This window comes from Diospyros lotus, chromosome 1, assembly GCF_014633365.1.
Source record: "Diospyros lotus cultivar Yz01 chromosome 1, ASM1463336v1, whole genome shotgun sequence".
NCBI classification, from domain to species: Eukaryota; Viridiplantae; Streptophyta; class Magnoliopsida; order Ericales; family Ebenaceae; genus Diospyros; species Diospyros lotus.
The window spans coordinates 46686223-46714173 of record NC_068338.1 but is presented as its reverse complement, the minus strand read 5'-3'; the positions used below and the strand labels follow the sequence as shown (position 1 = coordinate 46714173).

The following is a 27951-nucleotide window of genomic DNA, read 5'->3' as shown; positions in this document are numbered from 1 at the left end:
TCACTTCTACTTGGTACATTACATTTGCGAGGGAGAGAAGAGAAGACCGGATACATCTGACAAAGGATCCGCCTAGAAGATTGGAATTCAGCCTTGCTGAACCAAATCTCTTGTTTCTTTAGCAGTAGCACGACTCAAAGATTGATTACAGTCGACTCTCTCTCCCTCATTCTCTCTATGTTTAGCGTGTGGAAGTTGCGACGTATCATCAACCGAGGTCGAGTTTATTGGAAAGAGAACAGGTACTGATAACGCCTTTTCTTCTTGCTTGTTTGTCTTCGGTTAGAGGAGGAAGAAAGCTTGAAAGTCTTTGGTCATGAAGCAATCGCGAGATCTTCCATTTCGGACACTTTATCCACCGTTTTTTGTGAATTCTGCATATGTCATGATGTACAGCGTTTTGTGTGAATTGGTTGATCTGTTCTATATATGTTATGATGTAGTTTTTTTAGGATTCTGTGGTTGAAACTGGAAGCTACAATCTGGATGGTGACTGCACTTTGCGCCTTCATTGAGACTTGAGTGACTCATACCGATTGCTCTAGTTTCTCTGGCTTCTCTTTAGTGAGGATAATACCTTGGGCATGGCCTAGAGCTCTTTTGCCTTCACGACTTCCAAATGGAGTTGCATATAGGAATAATGAACTCTTTTTGGTCCCTTATTACAACTTAAGACAGCAAAAAGGGGTAACGGATGCGTTGCTTGTGAAGGCATCGGCCTCAGACGCTCCCACTGAAAGCCACATACAATAACAGTAACATTTTAACCTGAATGAATATCAAAATATTGCTTTGCCCGAGTATCCTCAAGACTACTGAATTCATTTGGCGCATTTCACGAGCTTGTCCTCAGAAACTGTTGTTTTTTGTTTCCCAAAGAGGCCCAAGGCTATGACGAAATATTCGGGTTTATCTTCATAGGTTTCGGCCCGGGATTGAAGTACTGTCCAAAAAATACCACCCATTGGCAGCCCATTAAAAGTCGGGCCATAAGCCCTTAATTAGGCCTTTTGGAGGAAAAATGGGCTGAGCCCATTTGCTCAAGGCCTAAGGAAGCCCAAGCCGAGCCCAAGCCCAAGCCAAATGGCCCTTTGCAACCGTGCCCTAGTACCACCATATAAAAGGCATCTTTTCTGCCTTCTTTGTCCTCATTCGGCGGCCTCTCTCTCTCTCTCTTCTTCTCTTTGCTCTCCCGATCCTTTCCTTCGATGGCTGAGATCCGTAAGCTGGTCCTTTCCTTCTTCGGTCAGATCTCATCTTCTTGGAGTGATCTTCCTTTCCTTTGGGAAGCCAATGGTCGGTCGGTGAGTAGCCTCTATTTACTTGGCGCGATAGATCTGTTTGAGGTAAGTTCTCGGATACTGTTCTTCGTCTCATATCTCTGTGATCGTTCTTGTTCCTTGGTGGATCTTGTGGTGAACGTTACCTGTGTGGTTTTGGGAGAAGATTGGTGTACTGGCCGAGAGGGTTTAGGGTTCCGATTTGGGGGTCTTGTGTGGCTTGTCCCTTGTGAGCTTCCGTGAGGCTTGGTGTCCCTATTTTGGTGTTACCTGGGTGGTATAATCTGGACTGACCCAGATCTGAGCCTTGACAAGTTATTTACAGGGAGTTTCTCTTGTTCTATCATGTTCTTGGCTGATTTGTTCGATAACTATTTGGTTTGATTATATATGGCTGTAACCTCTTTTTCTGTTTTGAACATTTATCTTCCGCAACAAATGGTATCAGAGCCTTGTGTGGCTCCTGGGTTGTGCAAAATCAAACCCTAATCGAAAAAAAAAAAAAGCCCTCTGGTTTCTTCGATCAATTTTTTCACGGTAAGTGGTTCTAGGGTTTACTTGAAACCTGAATCGGTTAACTCATATTGCTTTGTGCAGTGAATGATTCGGGGTAAACCAACCCCAGATCCGTGATCATCAGTCCGAGTAGCTTCGCCCTGACCGGCGCGTGCCAGTCTACACTCCGGCTGGTAACGGCGCGTGTAGTGACAGACTTTGGCCCGTGAAGGTTGGCAGGCTCGAGAGATCCGACCCTATTTCATTCTAGATCTCTCTCTTGAGATCTAGCTCGGTAAAGTTTGTATCAGCTTTAGTTATTTGTTCTGCTGTTACTGTTCTCAATTTTTTTTTTGCCGATACGTTCCTAGTGCATTCTGAAAATTTACTGTGTGTGATATCAGTTATTCTTGGCTGTGTGCAAATCTATAATACTGATTACCTTGTAAATCAGTCTTCACTACTCTGTTTAGTCCTGATCAGTTCTGCTTTATTAACCTCTTGAGAATTTGCTGCCTGAATTAATTTTAAAACTGTGTGTTTGTATTAAATTTAATTAGGCTGCATATTCTGTGTGAAATTCATATACTTAGTGAGTATGACTACACACTTTGAACTAGGGGTTTTCAATGGGAAGGGGGACTTTTCTATTTGGCAACAAAAAATGAAGGGGATTTTAGTACAACAAAAGGTATCTAAGGCCATAGATGGTAAATACCCTGAAGGTACTAAAGAAGACCAAATACTAGAAGCTGATGAATTGGCATACACTTCAATAATCTTACACCTCTTTGATTCAGTGTTAAGAAAGATAGGAAAACTTAACACAACTAAAGAGCTATGGGAAAAATTGGAAAAATTATATGTAAAGAAGTCTACACCAAATAAACTCTATTTGTTAGAAAAATTTTTCAGTTTTAAGATTGACCCCTCTAAGGATCTAGATGACAACTTAGATGTCTTCAACAAATTAGTTCAAGATATCACTAATTGTGGTGAAACAGTATCTGAAGAATATAAGGCTGTGATCTTATTAAATGCAATTCCAGATATCTATAAAGAGGTAAAAAATGCCATTAAGTATGGTAGGGATACCTTAACACTTGAAATTGTTATAGATTCTTTAAGAAGTAAAGAAATGGAACTTAAACATGAGAAAAGGCATGGTGAGGTCCATATGATGAGAGGTAGGTCCCAATTTAAAAACCAAGAGGGAGATAGTAAGAAAAAGGGTAGAAGTAGGTCCAAATCCAAAAACCGAGGAAAGGGGAAAAAGTGCTATGGGTGTGGTAAGATTGGACACTTTATTAAAGATTGCTATGCAGAGAAAAATAAAAATAAAGAAAAGGGTAAGGATCAAGAAGAAGCTAATGTAGTAACCTCATATGATCCTAGTGAAGTCTACATGCTCTTAGATTCTGATTCCACTGAAATTAATGTTGCTGCAAAATCATACATGCATGAATGGATCTTAGATTCAGGAGCATCATTTCATGTTACATCACAAAAACATTAGTTTGAAAACTTGCATGAATCTGAAGGTGGGCATGCCATAGTATGCAGTAACTTAGCATATAAAATCGTTGGGGTAGGAAACATCTCTGTTAAGTTAGACAATGGCTATGTCTTAAATTTAAAAGATGTTAGATATATACCTGAAATGGCTAGAAATTTAATTTCAGTTGGAGAATTAGAAAAGAGTGGTCTTACTGGAAAAATTGAAAATGGGGTGTTAAAAATGTTTAAAGGATCAATGGTAGTATGTAAAGGGGTAAGGAGAAATGGGATCTATGTATTAAATGCTGAGGTAATTAATAATCTAGGATCTCATATAGCATCAATAAATCCTGATGTCACTATCAAGTGGCACAACAGGTTAGCACATGTAAGTGTTAAAGGGCTTAAGTTGCTAAGTGATAAAGGTGTTTTTGGTAAGGACTTTGTGTCTGATATCCCTTTCTGTGATCATTGTGTCCTAGGAAAACATCATAGGCTATCTTTCTCCTCAAATGTTCATAGAGCCTCTAGAGCCTTAGAATACATTCATTCAGACCTTTGGGGGCCAGCATCAAAACCCACATCAGGTGGTAATAGGTATTTTTTGTCTATGATTGATGATTACTCTAGGCGAGTTTGGGTTCTTCTCTTAAAAGATAAATCAGAAACTTTTAAAAGTTTTAAAAACTGGAAAACTCAAATAGAGAATCAAACTGACAAAAAAATAAAATACCTTAGGACTGATAATGGCTTAGAATTTTGCAATTCTGATTTTGATAACCTATGCAAGGAGTATGGAATTACTAGGCATAGAATAGTTCCCTACACTCCTCAGCAGAATGGAGTAGCTGAGAGGATGAATAGGACCCTCTTAGATAAGGTTATGTGTATGATGATTAGTTCTAATATACTTAAGTCATTATGGGGAGAAGCAGTTATGACTGCATGTTACCTAGTTAATCTTACTCCTTCAGCTACATTAAATGGTGATACCCCTTATGAAAAATGGCATGGAAAATGTGCCAACTACTCAATTCTTAGAACCTTTGGTTGTGCAGCCTTCACTCATCAAAATGAGGGAAAATTAGAGTCGAGAGCTAAGAAATGTGTTTTCTTAGGATATCCTGAGGGAGTCAAAGGGTATAGGCTATGGGATAGAAACCAAAAGGGAATAAGAATTATTATTAGTAAAGATGTCACATTTAATGAATCAGAAATGCCTTGTACAAAGCCTTGTGGTGACAAAATTAATGAGGACAAGAGTCCTCAAGAAGAGTTGAAAAACTCAAGCACCCAAGCCCCTACTAATTCAGATCAGGTGGAGAACACTTCTTCCACCTCTAGTGAAGTAGAAAGTCAAAATCAGCCTGAAGTAAATGAGGAGAGTGAAACAGTAGAAGATTTTCAAAATGACCAGCCATCAGTTTCTGATTACCAACTAGCTAGGGATAGGGAAAGAAGGTCTCATAGGTTACCTCAAAGATTAGCCTCAGATTTTGAATTAGCCTATGCAAGCTATCAAGACCTAGCAGAAAATGAGCCTAACACATATGAGGAAGCCATAAGAAGTAAATACTCAAAAGAATGGACAGAAGCAATGAAAGAGGAGATGAGTTCCCTTAACAAGAACCAAACTTGGGAATTAGTCCCTAAACCTAAGAATAAGTCCATTGTAGGTTGCAAGTGGATTTATAGGGTTAAGGAGGGTACAACTGATAGAGAACCAATAAGGTTTAAGGCTAGATTAGTAGCCAAGGGATTTACACAAAAGGAAGGGGTAGATTATAATGAGATTTTTTCACCAGTTGTTAAGTACACTACCATTCGTGTCATGCTTGCATTAGTTGCATATTTTGATTGGGAACTTGAACAACTAGATGTAAAGACTGCCTTCTTGCATGGTGATTTAGAAGAAAAAATCTTTATGTATCAACCAAAAGGTTTTGAAGACAAAAGAAAGCCTGATTTTGTGTGTTTCTTAAAAAAATCCTTATATGGTTTAAAACAGTCCCCAAGACAATGGTACAAACGTTTTGACTCCTTTGTTAAAACAATTGGTTTTAAAAGAAGTGAGTTTGATCATTGCTTGTATTTTCAGCACAAAAATAATGATGACTGTGTGTTTCTTTTACTTTATGTTGATGATATGCTTCTTATTGGTCCTGATATCAAAAAGATAAATAGCATAAAATCTGCATTAGGTGGAGAATTTGACATGAAAGACCTAGGAATGGCTAAGAGAATCCTAGATATGGAAATTGAAAGAGACAGGTCAAATTCTATGTTATTTTTGCATCAAACAGCATATGTGTTAAAAATTTTAAAAAGATTTGGTATGCATGATAGTAAATCAGTATCTTTGCCTTTAGGAAACCATTTCATATTATCTAAAGATAAATCTCCTGATAATGAGGAAGAAAAGGAATATATGAATAGAATCCCTTACTCAAATGCTATAGGTTCTGTCATGTATCTCATGGTATGTACTAGGCCAGACCTAGCCTATGCAGTTAGTACTCTCAGCAGATTTATGACAAACCCAGGTCCCTATCATTGGGAAGCAGTGAAATGGTTATTAAGGTATTTAAGAGGCACCTATAATGTAGGATTAATATATAAGCATAAGTCTAATAATGTGATATTAAAAGGGTTTACTGATTCAGACTATGCTGGTGATAAAGATAATAGGAAGTCCACATCATCCTATGTATTTACTTTGTGTGAATCATGCATTAGTTGGAAGTCTCAACTTCAACATATTGTTGCCCTCTCTACCACCGAGTCTGAATACATTGCTGCTACAGAGGCCATTAAGGAAGCTCTGTGGTTTAAGGGATTGCTAAATGAACTATGTGTTCTTAATGAAAATGTGACCGTTTTCTCTGATAGCCAATCTGCAATTCATTTATGTAAAAATCCTGTTTTTCACGAACGCACCAAACATATAGATGTGAGACTGCATTTTATTCGTGATATCGTATCTCAAAACATAGTTAGATTGGAAAAAGTGCTTTCTGAATATAATCCTGCTGACATGGGAACTAAAATTCTGCCTATGGCTAAATTTAAAAGCTGCCTAGATTTACTTAACATTGGCAAAATTACTTGATAGTTGCTTATACATCATCTGCATTATGTTGCATCTTGCTGTTCATGTTTCTGTTTGTGTTTGCTGGCCTCTTTGGGAATCAGGTGGAGATTTGTTGTTTTTTGTTTCCCAAAGAGGCCCAAGGCTATGACGAAATATTCGGGTTTATCTTCATAGGTTTCGGCCCGGGATTGAAGTACTGTCCAAAAAATACCACCCATTGGCAGCCCATTAAAAGTCGGGCCATAAGCCCTTAATTAGGCCTTTTGGAGGAGAAATGGGTTGAGCCCATTTGCTCAAGGCCTAAGGAAGCCCAAGCCGAGCCCAAGCCCAAGCCAAATGGCCCTTTGCAACCGTGCCCTAGTACCACCATATAAAAGGCATCTTTTCTGCCTTCTTTGTCCTCATTCGGCGGCCTCTCTCTCTCTCTCTCTTCTTCTCTTTGCTCTCCCGATCCTTTCCTTCGATGGCTGAGATCCGTAAGCTGGTCCTTTCCTTCTTCGGTCAGATCTCATCTTCTTGGAGTGATCTTCCTTTCCTTTGGGAAGCCAATGGTCGGTCGGTGAGTAGCCTCTATTTACTTGGCGCGATAGATCCGTTTGAGGTAAGTTCTCGGATACTGTTCTTCGTCTCATATCTCTGTGATCGTTCTTGTTCCTTGGTGGATCTTGTGGTGAACGTTACCTGTGTGGTTTTGGGAGAAGATTGGTGTACTGGCCGAGAGGGTTTAGGGTTCCGATTTGGGGGTCTTGTGTGGCTTGTTCCTTGTGAGCTTCCGTGAGGCTTGGTGTCCCTATTTTGGTGTTACCTGGGTGGTATAATCTGGACTGACCCAGATCTGAGCCTTGACAAGTTATTTACAGGGAGTTTCTCTTGTTCTATCATGTTCTTGGCTGATTTGTTCGATAACTATTTGGTTTGATTATATATTGCTCTAACCTCTTTTTCTGTTTTGAACATTTATCTTCCGCAACAGAAACAATATCATTCCCATCTCTCAAAATGGGTCTTTAGGATGACTGACAAGTTGTATATCTTGAGGGGTCATTTTTATGAAGTTCAATCGTTGAACTTTATGTATCAGAAACTGTCTATTCTTGTGCTTTATATAGGAATGTGGGGTGATTTGCCTTTGGAGTTGGTATCTGAAGGAGATGAAATTTAATCCTGGAGTATCCATTTAGGTTATAATCTACCTTGGCGTTCTAGAATCACCCAAATCAAGGCTGTTACCAGCCTTGTGAAATTGGTCATCTTGTCATTTGGGTATTGAGATGTCTCCTTGAAGGGGTATTTGAGATGTATTAATTCTCAAGTGATGGTTTATTCCTATTCAGGAAGTTATAGCGGCCATCAGTTGGTTGCGGCAAGTTGTTTGGCATGCCTTCAGTTGTTATGAGTTGAATGACTTGTCATGAATTCTCTAAATTACTTTGCCCACTTTTTTGGCATTCTAAGAATGAGAGCTCATCTTCAAATCCATGATTCAAGTTTTGCTTCTTAATCGTTCCACTTATTAAAGTGACAAGTTTGATTTATTTGGGTTTTAAAGTGACAAATTGGAGAATGAGAGTTCTCCAATTTTCTTGTATCATTGCTTTCAAAGTCATCCTATACTAGGAACCAGCTATGTTGAAAGCTACAAGTGAACTGAGGGTCTTTTTTCAGGCCCCCAAAACTTGTTAAGTGCTGCAATGTAATTCCCTGTGTAGGCATGCTGGTAATTATTTTTTTGGGCTTGATTGCCATTCATCCTTTTAAAAGATAAATTTTGGAACTAGTATTGTTTTTTTATGTAGTTGTTGATTGACATCTGTGCATCTTGAAGGTGGTTGAAGTGTGGCCACTTTGGGTGCTGCTCTGGTAGTGGGAGAGCAAGTTGTTCTGTGAATGATACAAACAAACGCTGATCTGAGGTTTATAAAAAAAGTGAGTCCTTCTATTTTCTTTTTTTCCTAAGACCATTCACTGGGAACAGGTTGCTGTTTCATTATGTCCTTGATGTACCTTGGTTGAAGGGAGAGGTTAGTTAATACTTTCACAGGCTAGCTGTGGAGGTTGCTGTTGAATGTGAATGTTGGGTGGTGTTTCAAAACTATATAAAGCTAAAAGATTTCAACTATGTTAATTAGTTCCTCAAATTCATTGTGCTGATTATCTGTCATTTTTTAATAGATGCTTTGGCATTTTATTTATGTTAGTATTGATACACCAAGATTTGTCACGTCATTATGGTAAAAATTGGCAGCTCCAAATAAACTAAAGGGTGGTGCTATATATAACTTCTTACATACATGGTAGGATACCATTGTTCTTGGATTTCATCCTTAATAAATAACCAATAATGAGCACCCATGTAGTTATGAAAGTTCAAAAGAAGCTGGTGAGCCCTATATATTACCTCCTATATCAAATACAAAGTGCATATTATTGGCTGTTGAATCATGTAGGAAATGTTAAAATTCATTAGATGATTTTGATACCTATGCAATGCAATTTGTCTGCATTTCTGGATGAGTGGGTTTGGGCAGGGCATAATTATGTGGTATTGAAATCATCTAGATGTCTTGAATTTTTAGGCAAGTGATACATAAATGCAACTTCTAAATGACTTGACAGTATGGATTTGTTTGTATTTGAGGGGGAATACTTTTGTTTACTTGCAGACCTAGATCTTTAGTTGTGCAGATTCACCATCTCCCTTAGAGTTGAGTAGAAAATGAAATTATGTGGATAAAATACCTTGTGAGATTTGCAGGGGACCTTTAGTCTACAGAATACAACCTTCATCTGCAAGCAAGCTCTAACGCTGACAATCCAGAAATTACAAATTTTATCAGTCTTGACTTGCTTGGAAATCAGTGATCAAAGTCTTTAGGAGAGAGGTTTCTGGGAAACCATCCTGGAAACTTAACATGGGTGTGCAACAGGATGACATGAGCACTAAAAGGGACGACTTTTCAGTTTCTGGATCAGAGAAGGTATGCTTTCTTATTTTGCTCATAATGATTAACCATATTTTATGGTGTTAGCCTTGTTTTTTCTGTTTGACAGTTTGGGGTAGATGTTCCTTGGCAATATTTCCCTGATGAAATAAAACACATACCCATTAAGAAAAGGAGATTTAAGCTCCAGTCTCCATCACCAATGATGTTTCAAACTCCTTCACCACAATGTGAGCAGTCTCCATCATCTACGCGGCAGACATCTTTGTCACGATATGATATGGGTAATCGAACTAATAATGGGGAATGTGGTTCAGGTCAATGGAGTCATTTAGATTCAGTATACAATCAGGAACTAGGGCAATCTAATGGTCCTGCAGAAGTACAACATGACTGCTCCTTCCAATCAGGTCAATGGAGGCATTTGGTATATGAAGAGCTTTCTGAGGTGATAAATAAAAGGCTGGCGACATTGAAGACTTATCAGGTATTTCTCTTCTTGCAACTGTTCTATGTCTGCTACACCTTTGTGGAGATTTAGTTCCTCTAGTACCTTCTCTGAAATGGGCAATTTGTCTCTAAAAGGTTTGGCACAACAACAACAACAACATATCCAGTCTTTATCCCACTATGTGGGGTCGGCTACATGAAGATAATATTTCTCTCTAAAAGGTTTGGCACATGAAGATAATATTTATTATTCAACAGTTCAGGATAATTCGGTTACCATGCCATTAAATTGCCATGTTAACAGAGAAAGTGAAACAGAGAGATCTACTTCTATGAAAGATGTCAAGCATCAAGAATCTGACTGGACTCTGGGATTGTCAATGTATTCCACTGTAGATACTGAGGTTTCTATTCAAGTTATCAGTGAGAATAGAGCCCTTGATAATTCTCCATGCCCTGTAACAGATCCCCATCTCAAGCAGGTCTCTTCCCATGGAAAAGACAAATACATATGCTACAAATGTTGTCATAAAGGAAGGAGAAGATTGTTGTGGGACTTCTTCTGTGCAACTCATCAAAATGTTGTCCACTGAAGATGTTCATTGTGGAAAGCATTATGTTTACTTCAATCTGACAGTCTCAGAGAAGGTTGTGTCTCAGATTGACAGCGCACAACTCAAAAAAGAGTCTAGAGAAGCATTTGATGCACCTGATATTGGGACTTCTTCAACAGACTTGGTTAGCAGAGTCAATAACAGTGAGCATTCTGTGTGTAAGCCAGAGAAACTGCAACATTCTCACCCTTCACCGCAATGTAAAACTGATCATGTGTTTGGCAATACTTTTGGAGGGGGCCAAGATAGTGAAGCTCCTGCTGTACATGCTTCTAAAAAAGAATCGTCATTGCATGTTGATTTGAATAAGCCCAAGTCTTTTGAGTGTTTTGGTAGGGTTTTTTTTTTAAGGCCATAACAATAATGGATATGGTGCAGATGCTTCCAATGGTTTTCATGGTCACATGGTTGGTGTTGAAAAATTGACTGGAAATGAAGCTGGTAATTCAACAGAAGCATTTGATTTAGCTGATTATGCAACTTCTTTGACAGGCTTGGTTAGCAGAGTTGACAATAGTGAGCATTCTGTATGTAAAGCAGGGAAACCACTTTCTTCTGGCCCTTCACTAGAGCGTGAAAATGTGCACATTTTTGGTAACATGCCTGAAGAGTGTCAAGACATAGAAGCTTTTGCACTACGCGCTTCAAATGAATCATCATTCCATGTTGCTGAGAATAAGCCCAAGTCCTGTGAGGTTTTTGGTAAGGTTGCTTTTGAAGATCCTGGTGATCATGGGTATGATGTGGGTGGTTCTAATAGCATTCATGGTCATATGGTTAATACTGAAAAAATACTGGAAGTGAAGCTGGTTATTCTAGAGAAGTATTTGATTTACCTGATAATGTGACTTCTTCAATAGACTTGATAAGCAGATTAAACAACAATGAGCATTCGGTATGTATATCAGGAGAATCACATCCTTCCCACCGTCCAGTGGATAATGAGAATGCACAGGTTTTTGGCTACACTTTTGAAGATGGTCCAGATAAAGAAGCTCCTACACTACATGCAACTCCAAATGAATCATCATTACATGTGGCCTTGAATGAGCACAGATCTTATGAGTGTATGGGTAAGGTTGCTTTTGAAGATCATAACAATCATGAGTATGATGCAGATATTTTTCATGGTGTTCGTGGTCATATGGTTGGTGTTGAAAAACAAAATGGAAGTAAAAAATGGTTCTGAATCTCCATTTGAAGATGGAGAATTGAGGGAGTCAGTTTTATATTCCTTGGAGGAGAATGAAATCGAAGGTGATGCTGAATGTGTAGACTATGATTCTGATATCAGAGATCAAGATGCCCTTGATGCTGCCACTCAATGTTTGTCAGAAGTAGGTTCCGATTGTTTGAAAAATGACAATAATGGGTGTTATGTTATACAGTGTGGAGGTCTGGATGCTTCAAAGGAATCAAGCCAGTCAACAGGCTTGAAAGAACTCTCTGGACAGGATAAACTGCCTGATGTTTGTAGATTTTCTTGTAACAGCACCATTGCCAGTACAAATAAAGAACTACAAGCCTGCAATTCATTTAATGGACATGATGCCAAAGGTTCTTCTGCAGTAGAGGTTGTATCAAGCGCAACCAGGGGAAAATTGTTATCTTGCATTGAAGGATCATCATTTTCTGATGCTTTGGGTGGGAAGGAGAAGATCAGGTAACCTCTTTGGTTCTACAAAATTCTTCTTCAGTGCAATTATTTTTTTCTGCCTCTTTGCTAATTAATTTTTTTTTGTGATTTAGATCCAATTCTGGCTTATGTTTTCAAGCTAAAAAGGTGCTTGATTCAGCAAAGTACTTGAGAAAGGAAAGACCTGATCAGAAAATACAGGATGCAAGCCAGGGGGATGGTCACTGGATTGATTCTCCAACAGGCTTAGATTCAAGAGACAGCTGTCAAACAGAGTATTGACATGGTACTGGGTGCTTCAGGCCAACAAGTGTTGGTGCAAAATCTACAGCAAGGATGGATGGATTGAGCTACAGTGATCAGAAGCAATCTATGTATTATTCATCGAAAGGTGATTACCAGCCCCACATTAGAAGGATATCTGATAGTAATGCCGCTTATAGGTTACATAGGAGATTGGTAGCAGAAAGAGATAATATTGACTCTAGGAGCAGGAGCAGATTGGCAATATATCCGGAAAGGGTCAATAGAGGACCCAGAGAAGAGTACCATGGACCTTCACCTGAGGACCCTGATTCATCTTTTGTTGGCAGGTCACGCTATTTATCCAGGAGGGACGGCAGCTTTTCTCCCATTAGAGGTGGAGGTGTTAATTTTCCCCAGTCCCATTGGAAGTCTCAATCACGGTCCATAAGTAGATCTCCTGTAAGTTGGCGTTTGCAGGAAAGAAACATGGGAGCCAGAGGCCTGGATAGAACTCCGGACTTAAGGTCCGAGTTCAAAATGGAGAGAACGCAAACACTTTCCCAGAAGTCTGGTTTTCCCGAAGAAGATATTTTTATGTCTCCATCAAGAAATGAGATGTTCTCACGTGGTGATTCTCAATGGATTGACAATCGGAATTACATGGCTTCTCATTTCAACCAGGAAAAATCACCTGGGAGATTCATTCCTTCTCCAGGAGGAATGAAGTCTGATGAATGTAGATCCATGATATGCTCCAGAAGGTTTACTGAGCGTGGAGCTGATAGGGGACATAAATATGATGGCCGATACTGTGAGGGAGTGGAAGATGGTGGCAGATATGAGATGATTCGTCGAGTGAGGCACTATGACGCTACTGGTCTGGTAAGGCAGTTCTGCTATGATGCAGAAGATTATCTTGAATTGCCTAACTCTCAGAATGAGGAGAACAGCTACATTAGAGGTACTGGCAGAAGGGATTTGCCCAGGAGTAGCAGGAAAGGGAGAGGTTCTTTTAGATACAACAATGAGAGGAAATACGCTGCTGGCCCCAAGTTATCTAGAATTTGAGATTATGAAGAGGATCCCAGTAGAGGGATGATGACTGGTATTTATAGTCATGTTTTTGTGTCCTCTTTGGGTGGTTTAATGGTAGTTAGCACATAGGAACCTTACAACTGATTAGCATATATTTTTCCTTTGAATGGGCAAATCTTTTTAAATTTTATCTTGCTCATCCTATCTGACATTGCTTTCTGAATTGTTTTAACTTTCCAATTATTCTATTACGCACTGTGTCTCCTGCTGTCATTGTTTTTTGCTTCCCTCTCATTTGTGGGACTTTTGCCTGGAAACTCTTTGCTCCTGTACATAAGGTTATAAAAATAATAAAGCATTAAGAGTGGAGCATGTTATGTCTTCTGTTCAAGTGTCTTCTGTTTCTTGTAATAGCTTGCCAAACATTTATTTTTTTTGTCATTTTTTTATTACCTCTGATGTTAGGTATCTTTCAAACTTGTTTTTCTGCAGGAAAGTAGAAAAACAATAGAGTGAAATATATGAATTAATTGATACCTTTAAGGCTTTAACTACAAATTTTGAAAATTAATTGTTTGGTTTAATTATATTATATTGGAAATATACATTAATATTGATGTTTTTCCTTTCATTCTATTCTCCCTTGACATTTTCTTGTTCCAGAGAATAGCATAATAATTTATTATTTTTTCTCAGATATTGAGTGCTGCACAGATTGCGATGTTCTACAAAAAGAGCTCAAATCAATATTGCGCTGCTTCTTGTTGCTGGGTCTGTTGCATCTTGTTTTAGTTATTTTGTGTTATTAACATTTTCTTTGTAAGTTTCTTTCTTTTTCTTTTTTTTTTGTCAACTACCAATGACTGGAATCAATAGACTTTCTTATCAAACAAAGAAAAGAGAATTTAGTGGACGAGAATTTAGTGGACTTTCTCGTGAATATTTGATAATTATTTTAACTTTACATTGCCTGAATGCTATAATGCAAACTCTTACTGAATCAGACATGAGGGAATTGAAGAAATATTAGCTCCTGGTTTCTTTCTTTCCTTTTTTTGTCAGTAAGTATTAGCTCCTGGTTTTCATCTTCTTTGGCTATATCTTATTTTTTGTATTTTACTGGTGAATGATTGTTGTGTTGCTCAGAGCTTCGGTCTAGAAGTTTGCTTTCTTTGCTGAAAATACCTCTTGAAGGATCTTGTCTATGCGCTTGAAAACTCAAGTCAAGACTGACACGGTGCTTTTATTCAGATATGCATAGAGTATGATGCACATTTAGTTGGTATTCCTGATATCAGGTAATGTTAGGTAAAGAGACATAGAGCTGGTATTGGTCTGAGATTGTAAATCTGCTTATGTGGCTTGTAACCTTCGGTGACCAGTGTATGTGCAAGCCATGAAGTGGGAATCATTAGCTTGATCCCTCGCTCTGATTCTGGTAATGGCTCAAGCATACCAAATACCTATCCTACATGTCCATGACCAGCCCAACTCTCACTGGTTTGATCCCTCTGATGCTGGTGACCCTTTCCTCGAAGATAGTGATGTGGAAACTTGCAGATAAAGAAAAATGGAAGGTGGATAACTGTTATATACCACTGCCTAATGCTTTCACTGTCGTCACTGGAGGCTTCATATCCTCCCATCACAAATTTCTGAACTTAAATTTTTGTATGAAAATAGAAAATTCACTTTATATTTACATTTCAATGACCATTATTTCCCTGCGATTTCTTCATTGCTCTGTAATTTCTAGACATCTGGTTTATATACATGTGATTATGTAACTGTTCAAGGAAAGGTTTCTGTCACTTGGGTAGTCTTTTGAGCAAGGTTAAAGGGCTTGACTGACCTTGATTCTCTTGAATGTGATGCCTTAATTAGCACTAGAGTATAGTAAATAATAGTTTAAATGCATGTTAATTTGTTTCCTTGGTGAATTCCCTGTAGATATCCTTAAGCTCATCATCTTGCACTCAGAAAGGTGTAACTTGATGCAAGAATGATCAACTAAAGGTATGTATCAGATGTTCATTTCGTGCAAGGGAATAAGAGGGTGATACACAGAAGATGGTTGATGAAGGCACACAGGAGAGAGAGGAATTATCAAGCTAAGTTGTTCAATTGATAAGAAAAGGCATGTTTTTTTTGCTATTATGCATTCTTATATTCAAAGTTAAATAATTATCTCTGTGCCCGCCTATCTTATTTAGAAATTGACATCTTTGTGTCTATGCTTTTTGTGTTGTTTCTTGTTGATTTGATTTTTACACCTGCTTTACTTGCATTCAGGTGTTACTTGTATCAATTTTCGATAAGGATATTGAAAAATTGTCCGTGTTGCTGCATTCTGTGAAGTGACTGAATACGGCAGTCATTAGAGTAGAAAATGACAAGTCAGACCAGAGAACGCCAAGACATAATTTCCCCATTCTGTGAAGTGACTGAATACGGCAGTCATCAGAGTAGAAAATGACAAGTCAGACCAGAGAACGCCAAGACATAATTTCCAGGGTGAAGGTTTATTCTTGCTTTTTAGAGAACAATCATCCATAGGGTAGGGACCCCGAACACACAAATGGGATAAATCATAAAATTACAATAAATTAAAAAGCAATACTAGGAAAATAAAATCCATGCAATGCTCATCATTATGTTGCTTTACACTTCTTCAGCAGATTGCACCTTTTGGCTTATTTGTAGCCTTGTATAATTTGGTGAGACAGAACCCTTGTATAAGTAAATAAGAGCTTGAGCCATTTCTCCAACCAACTACATTCTCTGTTTTGACACTTGATTGTGTTGTTTTCGAAACTATCCATGCAATGTTTGATGAATCTATCATAAATTTAGAAAATATGTTGAGCTGAAGTTTTTCATTTATGAATCTATCATAACTTTAGAAAATATATTGAGCTGAAGTTTTTCATTTCAGGATCTGCATTGAAACATTCCATTAAGAGGAGTGATTTCTGCTGCATAAGGTAAGTGCGTGCTTGTTGGATTTTGAGATTTAATGTGTTGTACTCCAAAGACGTGCATGAGATATTTGTTCTTGGAAGCTCTTCAAGGTATAAATGGCAACAAAGATGTCCCATCAGCTTTCACATGTAGATGAAATTATGCTCGCAATAGCTGGCTTTTGTTGTGAACTCAAGTATACTGGATCAGCTTGTGCCAACCTTTCTGTACTTGGATTGTATTATCCCTGTACTTCAACACCATAATCTTTTTGCTTCCGAATCAAAGTTATTGAACTTTATAAGATGCTAAAAGTTTAAATATCTTGCTCAAGTAGCAATTGCAACTCTGGGCGATTGGCGGTGTGTTCTAAAATCTTTATGCTCGAGTAGAAGCTTAAAGTTATTAGTTGCTTGGCATGATATGTTGGGTTACATGTAGGCTATAGAAGAAATATTTGTGAGTCGTCAATTCTATACCGTGTCATTATATGATTACTTTTCTTTTCGGCCCTTGTTTTATATACCCCTCAGATCACTGTCATTCTGACCCTAGGAAATAATAGACCATTATGCACCATATCGAAAGAAAAAAAGAAAAGAAAAAAGAAGGTAGCTTTGGATGCTTGAAGAGCAGGAAAAAGGCATAGTTGGAACGCTTTAAGAAGAAAAAAGAATTGTCCCTAAGGGTGGTTGAGTTCTTACATAGACGTAGAGTGAGTGGTTTTTCAGCGTGGATATTTTTGTATTAATGTTGTTGCTACTAATAAAATATTATTTTATATATCACACTTTGCTTTGGCGGAACTGAAGGTCGCAAAATGCCCTTTATCGCAGGAGGCAGCTGTTGGTGGGGTTCCTTCCGTGAAATACAAAGCGACTTCTATGAACATGTTCCCAAATTATTACAAAACCCCGACGCCACGAAAACTCTTTATGTTCTAGAGCGGTGGCCGTAAGTAAAAGACAATACAAAATTTAAAATAAGATGAGTGGTAGTGTAACAGTGAGATTGTTCTTGTTTAATATATATAATAGATTTAGAGGTCATATATTTGAGATTTGACTCAAGAAATAATATGATTGTTTGTTATTTTTTTTTTTTAGAGAAGAATTTAAAGGGTATTTTAAAATTATTTTATTCACAAAGTTTAAAACACTGAACCAGGGTGGGTGTTTGTTCTTATTTAATAGAATACATTTTAAAATTAACACAACTATATATCTATTCTCTTATATAAGTAGACACGTCTTATGTTAAATTTTTAATTTTTTAAACGTCATTTATATATTTTACTTGAAAAATAGATTTTCCTAGGAAGAGGAATTCTACCATTGTACTAAAGCGGATCTTCCATTAAGATTTGCTTAAGAATAAATACAAACATTGTTGTTAAAATCCCGATTTTATGCGTACGATTTTACGATTTTACGATTCGAAGACCCCCAAACGATTCAAATCCCATGTAAAATCCAATTTGGGATAAAATCCTATAAAATCTCGATTTTACATGTACGATTTTACGATTTTACGCTTCAAAGATCCCCAAACGATTTTACGATTCAAAGACCTCAATTTATTTAAGTTGTAATTTAGAGGATGCTTCCAACGTCTCAATGTCACATAGCATCTGACATTGGAACTTATGCAATGAATTGTTATATTTTGCCTCTAAATTGGAACTTGATTTAACATTGATTGCATAAGTTCCAATGTCACATAACATCTAACATTAATTGCATAAGTTTCAATTTACTTGATTTAAATTATAATTTTTACTTGATTTAACATTGATTACATAAGTAAATCAAGACAAACAAGTAATTAATTAATGGACCACTCAACTCCAAATCGGGATATTACTTGATTTAATCAATGTTAAATCAAGAAAAAATTACAATCTAAATCTAATGGAAGACGTTGGAAGTATCCTCTAAAGAATTATAAGTTATATTTTACCTCTAAATTAACTATATTTTGCCTTTAAATTGCCTATACCAACCTGTTAGTTTTTGAGCTATATTTTGGAAATATTATCTTTTGAATTATAATAAGGAATAATTAGGCTATTAAATGATATTAATTCATTTTCCACAAAATTATGTTATTATAAACATATATTTACAAAAATTAAAGGGTATTTTTAATTATCTCTAAAATCTTACGATTTTACGATTCGATTTTACGATACGATTTTATGGACCCTTTGTCGATCCCACTTAAAATCCCGATTTTAACAACCTTGAATACAAATTAAACCGTAATCATTAGTATCATTTCCTAAAGTTAAGTTTTTATTTAAAGTATTTTATTTACCACTCTTCTAGTGTAATAATATGTACAAATTTCATGTAGTTGATTAGAAATGGTAAGAAAGAAAACGATAGTCTGTGTGTCTAAGGGTGGTAACTTAGTATGGGTTAAGTTCAAACGAAAATATAGGTATCGAGTATTAATTTTATATATCTTATATGGGTTTCAGTGATTGACTAGCATACTAATGGGGTTTAAAAAACAAATTAATAACATTGTCATTCATAATTTATCATGAGTTATTCACAATAATTTAAGCAAATTTTCACGTTTAGCTTCAATTGCCTAGCGTCTGGTGATAAGGGGTCTATTGGACAGACTTATTTTACATATTGAAATCCTTAACATTGGCTAAATTTTTTACTGAAAAAGAGAGAGTTAATATTAACAATTATCTTAAGCTCATAGTTAAAGTGAAATATATATGATATTATTTTTAAATAAAATATGTTTAACATTTTTATTGATTAATAATATATCTAAAAAATACAATTTAATTATCACCCACCAATCATTAAAAATAAAAGGATAAAATACCGAATAAGTCAAGTATATTTTTAGCTCAAAAACTAATTTGACTATTTGACACTTTATCTAGAATCATTGTATTTTAAAAAGTGTTAAATAAAATACTATATTTTTAGATCTGAGTTTATCTTATCCATTACCGTATTTATCTTCTTAATATCATTTAATAACATTTTAATTTTATTAATCAAATCGATTTTATTCTCAATAAAAATAACCCTACACAATCTTAACCACCCAAATTAAACTCTGAATTCATACCTAACATTCATACATACTTGGATCATGTGTCTTTTTAAAAATACACTGACTGATTTATTTTTTAAAAAATATAATAATTAATTTAGCCTTAAAATAAAGTAATTTATTTGTTACTTTACGTAAAATAAAATAAAATATAAATATTTTATGTTTTAGAAATTGTCTTATAGCCTTTTCAGTTTATCGTCCCCACGCTTCTCGACAAGTAAACAGCTACCAAAATTTGGCACGAATAATGGCGTCGAAGGGTATTTTCGATATTACAAACAAAAATCGATGGTAGTGCCGTCATCACGTCCACCATAAAGGCGTGGTGAAGGCACTGACTCTTCTCTTTTCTGTACGCTCTCGCCGTTGTTCTTGACCGCCTTGATTGCGTTTGGGGAAGAAGAAGAAGAAGAAGCCAAATCGGATAAGGTTTCAGCCATCGGCGTTCGACCATCTCCTAATTTGGAGGTTAAACGCTTGAAGATCGATTGTTTTTGCGTTCCTTTATCGCGATTTGGAGGTTCATCGAAGTCGAATCTTTCTATCTCTTTCTTCTGTGTTGTTTAACAGTTAACAAGTCTAATCTGGTCGTCATCGCTAGCTGTTCAAGAGAGAGCAGGTATTGAAAACCCTTGTTTTTGATTTATGCGACTTTCTTTTGTTGCTTGTTTGCCCTCGATTAGAGAGAAAAGGGCCGAAAAAAAGCCTTTTGTCGTATGTCAACCGCCAGACCGTCGGTGTTAGTAATTTAGTAGGGTTTCGCACGAAGGCTTGAGTGGTGAGCTCAAGGATGGCGTCAACCAGTTCGTTGAACTATTCTGCATATGTTATGATGTGGGTTTATTGGATTCAATGGGTGAAGCTGGCAGCTACAATCTGGGCAGGGATTTTATCGGAGCTCTTCATTAAGATGTTAGTGTTCGTGCCAAATGCTTTAGTTTGCCTTGCTTCCCTTAGGGAAGATAATACTTTGGGCATGATCTGGAACTCGATCACTGTCGTGGCATCCGAATCGAGCTGGATCTAGGAATTATAAGTTCGTCATCTACCCCCACCCACGCCCCCAATTGGTTTAGAGCAATCGCGCAATATTCGATCTCAGACACTTTATCCTGGGTTTTGTGTCATTACTGAATGGCAAGAATCGAGGACGGCGATCAATTAGTCGACCTGTTCTGGATATGTTGCGATGTAGTTTAACTTGAATGAACATCCAAACGTTGCTTTTCCTGAGTATCCATGAAGACTACTGAATTCATTTGGCACATTTCACGAGCTTGTTCCCAAGAAATAATTCTATTCCCATCTCTCAAAATGGATCTGTAGGATATGGCGGCTTACAGTTTGTATATCCAGAGGGCTAATTTTTATGAAGTTCAATCCTCAAACGTCATGTTTCTGAAAAGTGGCTATTCCTGTGCTTTCTATAGGAATACAGGATGATTGTCCTTTGGAGTTCCTATCTGAAGGAGATGACATCTGATTATGGAATGTCTTTTTAGGTTATAATCAACCTTTGCATTGTAGAATTGCCCAAAATTAAGGTTGTTTTCAGCCTCCCAAAATTGGTGACATTGTTATTTGGTCACTGAGATGGCTCCTTAAAGGGGTATTTGAAATGTCTTAATTCTCAAGTGATGGTTTATTACCATTCATGAAGTTATGGTGGCCATCAGTTGGTTGGAGCAAGTTGTGTCAGATGATGTTTGGTATGCCTTCAGTTGTTCCAAGTTGAATGACTTGTCATGAATTCTCTAAACTGCTTTGCCCATTTTTTGGCATTCTAAGAATGAGAGTTCATCTTGAAATCCATGATTCAAGTTTTGCTTCTTAAGTAGTTCCACTTATTGAAGTGACAAGTTTGATTTATTTGGATTTTAATGTTACATGGAGTTTTCCGATTTTCTCACATAATCATTCCTTTCAAAGTCTTCGTACGCTAGGAACCAACTGTGTTGAAAGCTACAAGTGAACTGAGGGACTTTTTTGCAGCCCTCATAAACTTGTGTGCTGGAAGGTAATTGCCTGTGTAGGCGTGTTCTGGCAATTATTTTTTGGACGCTGATATGGGTGCCAAAATTTTCAAATTAAATGGCCAGCTGATCAAAATGACCAGTCTTCCCTTGCATTGGTTGCAATGACCAGGGATTACTGCTACCAGTGCAAGGGCAAACTGGTCATTTTGACCAGTCAGCCCTTTAATTTGGCTGAAAATTTCAGCAAAGATATATTTTTTCTTATTTTTTTAGGCTTGATTACAATTCATCCTGTTATAAGATAAACTTTGGAATTAGTATTGTTATTTGATGTTGCTGCTTATTGACTCATGTGCATCTTGCAGGTGGTTGAACTGATGTTCTTTTTTGCGTGTCTCATAAACTTGTTTAAGTGTTGCAAGTTTATTTCCTGTGTAGGCATGCTTTGGCCTTTTTTTGTTTAAGCTTGGTTGCAGTTCATCCTATTATAACATGAACTCTGAAATAATTTCCATTATTGATTCTGCTGCTTATTGAATGATACTGATCAATGCTGATCTGAAGTTTATCAAAACAGTGAGTGCTTAGAATTTCTTCTTTTTCCTAAGATGATTCACTGGGAACAGGTTACCATTTCATTATGTTCTTGTTGTACCTCAGTTGAAAGGACAGGTTGTTTAATGCTTTCACAGGCTAGTTAGAGATTGGAGGTTGCTGTTGAATATGAATGTTGGCTGGTGTTTTGTTACTTTATGAAGCTAAAAAAATTCATCAATGTTAATGAGTTTCTCAAATTTATTGGGCCAATTATCTGTTATTTTTTAATAGATGTTTTGGATTTTTAGTATCTATGTTAGTTAATGTACACTGAATTCTATCATGTCAGTATGGTAAAAATTAGCGGTTTGAAATGTACAAATGGATAGTTCTGTATATCACTTTTTTAAAACCATTTTTATGATTACTTACGTGGTAGGATAACATTGTTTTCAGATTTGACCCTTAATAACATTTTCCTTATAAATAATCAATAACGACTCTCCATGTAGCCAGTGTTATGAAAGTTCAAAAGAAGCTAGTGAGCTATATATATTGCCTTCTATATCAAATACAAAGTGCATGTTGCTGTCTGTTGAATCTTGTAGGAAATATTAAAATTAGTCTGATGGTTTTGATACCTATACCAATGCAATTTATCAGCATTTCTGGATGAATGGGTTGGGGCAGGGCATATCTCTAGAGTATTGATATTGTTTAGATGTATTGAATTTTTGGGCAATTGATATGTAAATGTAACTTTTAAATGAGTGTCTGTTTGTTTGATTTGTTTGTATTGAGCGTGAATATTCTTGTTTACTTGCAGATTTGCTTCTTCCGTAGATAAAATAACTTGTGAAACTTCTGAAGGACCTTTGGTTTATGGAATATGATCTCCATTTGCAAGCAAGCTCAACATTGTTAACCCAGAAATTACAAATTTATGAATCCTGACTTGGTTGGAAATCAGTGACCAAAGTTTAGAAGTGAGGTTTCCAGGAAACCATCCTAGAGAACATGGGTGCGCAACAAAATGACAAGAGCACTGAAAGGAGTGACTCTTCAGTTTCTGGGTCAGAGAAGGTATGTTTTCTATTTTTTGTTCATATTGATTAGCCATATTTTATGGTGTTAACCATTTTTTTCTGTTTGACAGTCTGGGGTAGATGTTTCTTGGCAACGTTTCCCTGATGAAATAAAACATGTACCCATTAAGAAAAGAAGGAGATTTATGCTCCAGTCTCCATCGCCAATGATGTCTGAAACAGCTCCACTGCAACCCGAGCAGTCTCCATCATCTAAGCAGCAGACTTCTTCATCCCAATTTGATGACAGTAATCAAACAAATAATAGGGAATCTGGTTCAGGGCAGTTGACTCATTTAGATTCAGTAACCAATCAGGAACTAGGGGCAACTAATGGTCCTGTAGAAGTACAGTTCCATAAAGGTATTGAAAATACTTTGGTGACTGGAGAGCTTTCTGAGGTGATAAATAGAAAACCTGGTTACATTGAAGACTTTTCAGGTATTTCACTTCTTGCCGCTGCTGCTTGCAATAACAACATCAATGATGATTCTCAGGGTAATGAAGGTGAATTTTTGAGACCTGAAAACATTAACTGTTCTATATCTGCCACACCGTTGACGACATCTACTACATCCTCTGACACCAGCAATTTGTCTCTAAAAGATTCAGAGTGTGAAGATAATATTGATTATTCAAATGTTCAGGGTAATTTGGCGACCGCATCACTAAATTTTCATGGTAAGAGAGACAGTGAAACAGAAAAGAAGTCTGCTTCCATGAAAGATGAGAGGTTACACTGGGATCTGAATACTGTGATGGAGGCATGGAAAACACCATGTGATGATGGTTTAGATAGTGAAAATCCAGAAAAATCGCAAGGTTGTGTCAGGCATTGGGAATCAGATCAGACTCTGAGTTTGTTAACATATTCTAGTGCTGATACTGAGGTTTCTACTCCACTTATCAGTAAGAATAGATCCCTTGATAATTTGCATTGTCCTGAATCAGATTGCATTTCAAGCAGCTTTTTCCCTGCAGAAAAGACAAATACATACCCAACTAATGCTGTCATACAAGCAAGAGAAGATTGTGATGGAACCTCTTCTTTGCCACTCATCAAAATGTTGTCTGCTGGAGATGTTCCCTGTTCGAAACATAATGTTGTTCACCTTGATCAAGCGGGCTTAGAAAAGGTTATGTCTCAGATTGACAGCATAGAACTCAAAAAGGATTGTAGAGAAGCATTTGATTTACCTAATAATGGGACTCCTTCAACAGACCTGGTTAGCAGAGTCAATAATGGTGAGTGTTCTGTATGTAAACCAGGGAAACTGGATCCTTCCCACCCTTCACCACATTGTAAAGCTGAGCTTGAATTTGGCAAAAATTTTGAAAGGGGCCAAGATAATGAAGCCCCTTTACTACATGCTTCTACAAATGAATCGTCATTGCACGTTCATAATAAACCCAAGTCTTTTGAGTGTTTTGGTAGGGTTTCTTTCGAAGGTCATAACGATAATGGATGTGTTGCTGATGTTTCTGTTGGTTTCCATGGTCATATGGGTGTTGAAAAGTTGAGTGGAAGTGAAGCTGGTAATTCTAGAGAAGCATTTGATTTACCTGATAATGGAACTTCTTTGACAGGCTTGGTTAGTAGAGTCAATAACTGTGAGCATTCTGTTCGTAAATCAGGGAAACTACATTCTCCCAACCCTTCTCCAGATCTTGAAAAATTGCACATTTCTGGCAACACTTCTGAAGAGGGCCAAGACAAAGAAGCTTCTGCACTGCATTCTACTCCAAATGGATCATTATTCCATGTTGATGAGAGTAAGCCCAAGTGCTATGAGCTTTTTGGTAAGGTTGGTTGTGAAGATCATAGTGATCCTGAATATGGTGTATATGGTTCTCCTGGCATTCATGGTCAGATGGTAAATGTTGAAAACATTCCTCAAAGTGATGCTGGTTATTCTAGAGATGAATGTGATTTACCTGATAATGGCTCTTCTTTAATAGACCTGATGAGCAGAGTAACCAATGTGGAGCGTTCTGTATGTATGTTAGAGAAACCACATCCTTCCCAGCCTTCACTGGATCACGAGAATGCACACGTGTTTGGAAACACTATTGAAGATGGTCCAGATAGAGAAGGTCCTGCTCTGCTTGCTACTCTAAATGAATCACATGTTGCTATGAATGTGCACAAATCATATGAGCGTTTTGGTAAGGCTGCTTTTGAAGATCATGACAATCATGAATATGGTGCAGATATTTCTCAAGGTTTTCATGGTCATGTGGTTGGCATTGAAAAACTATCTGGCAGTAAAACTGGTTATGAGTCTCCATTTGAAGATGGAGAATTGAGTCAGTCAGTTGTCTATTCCTTGGAGGGGAATGAAGTTGAAGGTGAAAGTGAATGCGTGGACTATGATTCCGATATCAGAGATGAAGATGACCTTGATGCTAGCACTCATTGTTTGTCAAATGTTGGTTCTGATGGTTCAAAAAATGAAAATAATGGAAGCTTAGCAGAAAATATTATACAATATGGAGGTTTGGATGCTTCAAACCAATCAAACCAGTCAACAGGCTCAAAAGAGCTCTCTGTGCAGGATCAAGCACCTGATGCTTGTAGATTTTCTTGTAATACCACCATGGACAGTACAGATAAACAATTACTGGCTTGCGATTCATATCATGGACTTGATGCCAAAGGTTCTTCTGCAGTAGAGGTTGGATCGAGGGGAACGAGGGGAAAATTGTCATCACGTGTTGAAGGATCATCATTGCCTGATGCCTTGGATGTGAAGGAGAAGAGCAGGTAACCTCTTTGATCTGCAAAATTCTTGTCTGCTACACTCTTTTTGTCTGCCTCTTCACTAATTAATCTTTTTTGTGATTTAGATCCAATTCTGGCTCTTGTTTTCAAGCTAAAAAGGTGTTTGATTCAGCAAAGTACTTGAGAAAGGAAAGACCTGCTCGGCGAATACAGGATGCAAGCCAGGGGGATGGTCCCCGGATTGATTCTCCAGCAGGCTTGGAATCAAGAAATAGCTATGAAACTGGGTACGCACATGGTACTGGGCGCTTCAGGCCAACAAGTGTAGGTGCAAAATCTATGGCAAGGATGGATGGATTGAGCTATCGTGATCAGAAGCAATCTATGTATTATTCATCAAAAGGCAATTACCAGCATCTCCTTAGAAGGATATCTGATTGTAATGATGCATATAGTGTACATAGGGGAATGGTAGCAGAAAGAGATAATCATGACACTAGGAGGAGCCGATCAGGAATATATCGGGAGGGGGTAAATAGAGGGCCCAGGGAACAGTACCGTGGAGCTTTACCTGAGGACCCTGCATCATCTTCTGTTGGCAGGCCACGTTACTTATCAAGGAGAGACCGCAGCTTTTCTCCCATTATTGGTGGAGGTGCCAGTGTTCCCCGGTCCCGTTGGAGGTCTCGATCACGATCCAGAACTAGATCTCCCGTAAATTGGCGTTTGCAGAGGGAAAGAAACATGGGAGTCAGAGGCCTAGATAGAACTCCGGACTTGAGGTCTGAGTTCAAGATGGAGAGAACGAGAATGCTCTCCCAGAAGTCTGATTTCCCAGCAGATGAAGATATTTTTTTGTCTCCATCAAGAAATGGCTTTTTCCCACGCAATAGCACTCAATGGATTGATAATCAAAATTACATGGCTGCTCCTTTCAAACCGAAAAAGCCACCTGGCAGAATGTTTTGGCGGAACCCAAGGTTTGATTCCAGGGGTTCTTCAGGAAGAATGAAGTCTGATGATTGTAGATCGATGATAGGCTCCAGAAGGTTTACTGATTTGCCTGGTGGAGCTGGTAGGGGTCATAAATATGATGCTGGTAGACACTGTGAGGGAATGGAAGAAGGTGGCAGATACGAGATGATCCGTGGAGCAAGGCACTATGACACTGGCGGTGGAGTAAGGCGGTTCCACTATGATGAAGACGATTATTTTGAGTTGCGAAACTGTCAGATTGAGGAGGATAGCTGCATTAGAGGTAGTGACAGAAGGGATATGCCCATGACCAGGAGTGGCAGGGAAGAGAGAGGTGCTTTTAGATACAACAACGAAAGGAAATATGCCACCCCTGCTGGGCCCGGCTCCAAGTTATCTAGAATTCGTGATTATGAAGATTGCTTTCCTTGACGAATACCTTTTGGAAGGAAATATGTTGTGCGCGTGTTTTAAAACTCAAGACGAACACCATGTTTTCGTTCAGATACGTGTTGGGTAATGTTATGTAAAGAGGTGTAGGGCTGGTATTGATTCTTAGATTGTAATCCTTCCTGATTAATGCTTTCATCGTCCACGTTGAAGCAAGGCTTCATAGAGGTAATGTGGTTTCTTTTGCGCCTTATTGCAAAGTTCTGAACTCGAAGGGGCATGCCAGGTAGTACCAGGGAGGAAGCGTGGCGATCGAGGTCCTTCTAGATATATAGCGAGAGGAAGAATGTCAGTTGCCCCATGTTGTATCCAGAATTCGAGATACGTTGAGGATCCCAGTAGAGGCTGATCATTGCAGCTCTTGCAACATGTGGGTGGTTCTAAATGGTGCTGCTACTGGGATTATTCAGCCATTCCAATTTCCTGCAGGGATTTTGATGATGTTATTCTTGCTTGCTTTATTTTATTATGGGCCTTTTTTCCCTTGCGTTTTTGGCATTTTTGCCTGCCAAGCTCTGAACTCTGCCGTTGCTATTATAAATGTACCAGTTTATAAAAAAAGGTTAGCGTTGCTTGCTTTGTATGTGCTTGCCTTCGGACTCTTTGGTTTACCTGTCCCTTGCTATCTTTTATTCCCAATTTCATGTTAATAATCTATCCGCATGTTAAAAGATGGTTGACCCCAGCAACATGGCATCTCGTCCAGTCAATGAATCAACTCGGCCCAGTCAGGTTGACCCCAAGGTCGAGTTGGGATCAGTCCAAGTCGAGTCTAGCTCTATGTTTGAGTCGGACCCAAACCGAAGAGTCTCCATAGGTGTCGCCGGCCGTGACCTTTTTTTTTTGGTGTGGTTTTGAACACCAAGTCT

General features: G+C 37.9%; 2 protein-coding genes across 9 annotated transcripts; both read left to right on the top strand.

Moving 5' to 3' along the window:
* Nucleotides 1-22: 22 nt before the first annotated feature.
* On the top strand, nt 23-13670 carry LOC127807829 (uncharacterized). 6 transcript variants are annotated; one of them, XM_052345961.1, is made up of 6 exons: nt 23-242; nt 8189-8289; nt 9119-9535; nt 9623-9792; nt 9891-12032; nt 12119-13670. In XM_052345961.1, exon 6 carries the CDS (start codon nt 12342-12344, stop codon nt 13317-13319), a length of 978 nt encoding a protein of 325 aa, XP_052201921.1. In that variant the 5' UTR covers nt 23-242; nt 8189-8289; nt 9119-9535; nt 9623-9792; nt 9891-12032; nt 12119-12341; the 3' UTR covers nt 13320-13670. The 6 variants fall into 6 exon arrangements, with proteins under 6 accessions (XP_052201921.1, XP_052201940.1, XP_052201931.1 ...); XM_052345980.1 differs by having other exon boundaries at nt 9027-9535; XM_052345971.1 differs by having other exon boundaries at nt 8189-9341; nt 9415-9535.
* A 6025-nt stretch (nt 13671-19695) lies between these two features.
* LOC127803750 (uncharacterized) lies at nt 19696-27681 on the top strand. Of its 3 annotated transcripts, none has more exons than XM_052340200.1 (4): nt 19696-19956; nt 22677-22933; nt 23007-25699; nt 25783-27681. In XM_052340200.1, the coding sequence occupies exons 2-4, from the start codon at nt 22868-22870 to the stop codon at nt 27062-27064; spliced, it is 4041 nt and encodes a 1346-aa protein (XP_052196160.1). In that variant the 5' UTR covers nt 19696-19956; nt 22677-22867; the 3' UTR covers nt 27065-27681. The 3 variants fall into 3 exon arrangements, with proteins under 3 accessions (XP_052196160.1, XP_052196168.1, XP_052196178.1); XM_052340208.1 differs by lacking the exon at nt 19696-19956 and adding an exon at nt 19971-21046; XM_052340218.1 differs by lacking the exon at nt 19696-19956 and adding an exon at nt 21082-21354.
* Nucleotides 27682-27951: the final 270 nt, after the last annotated feature.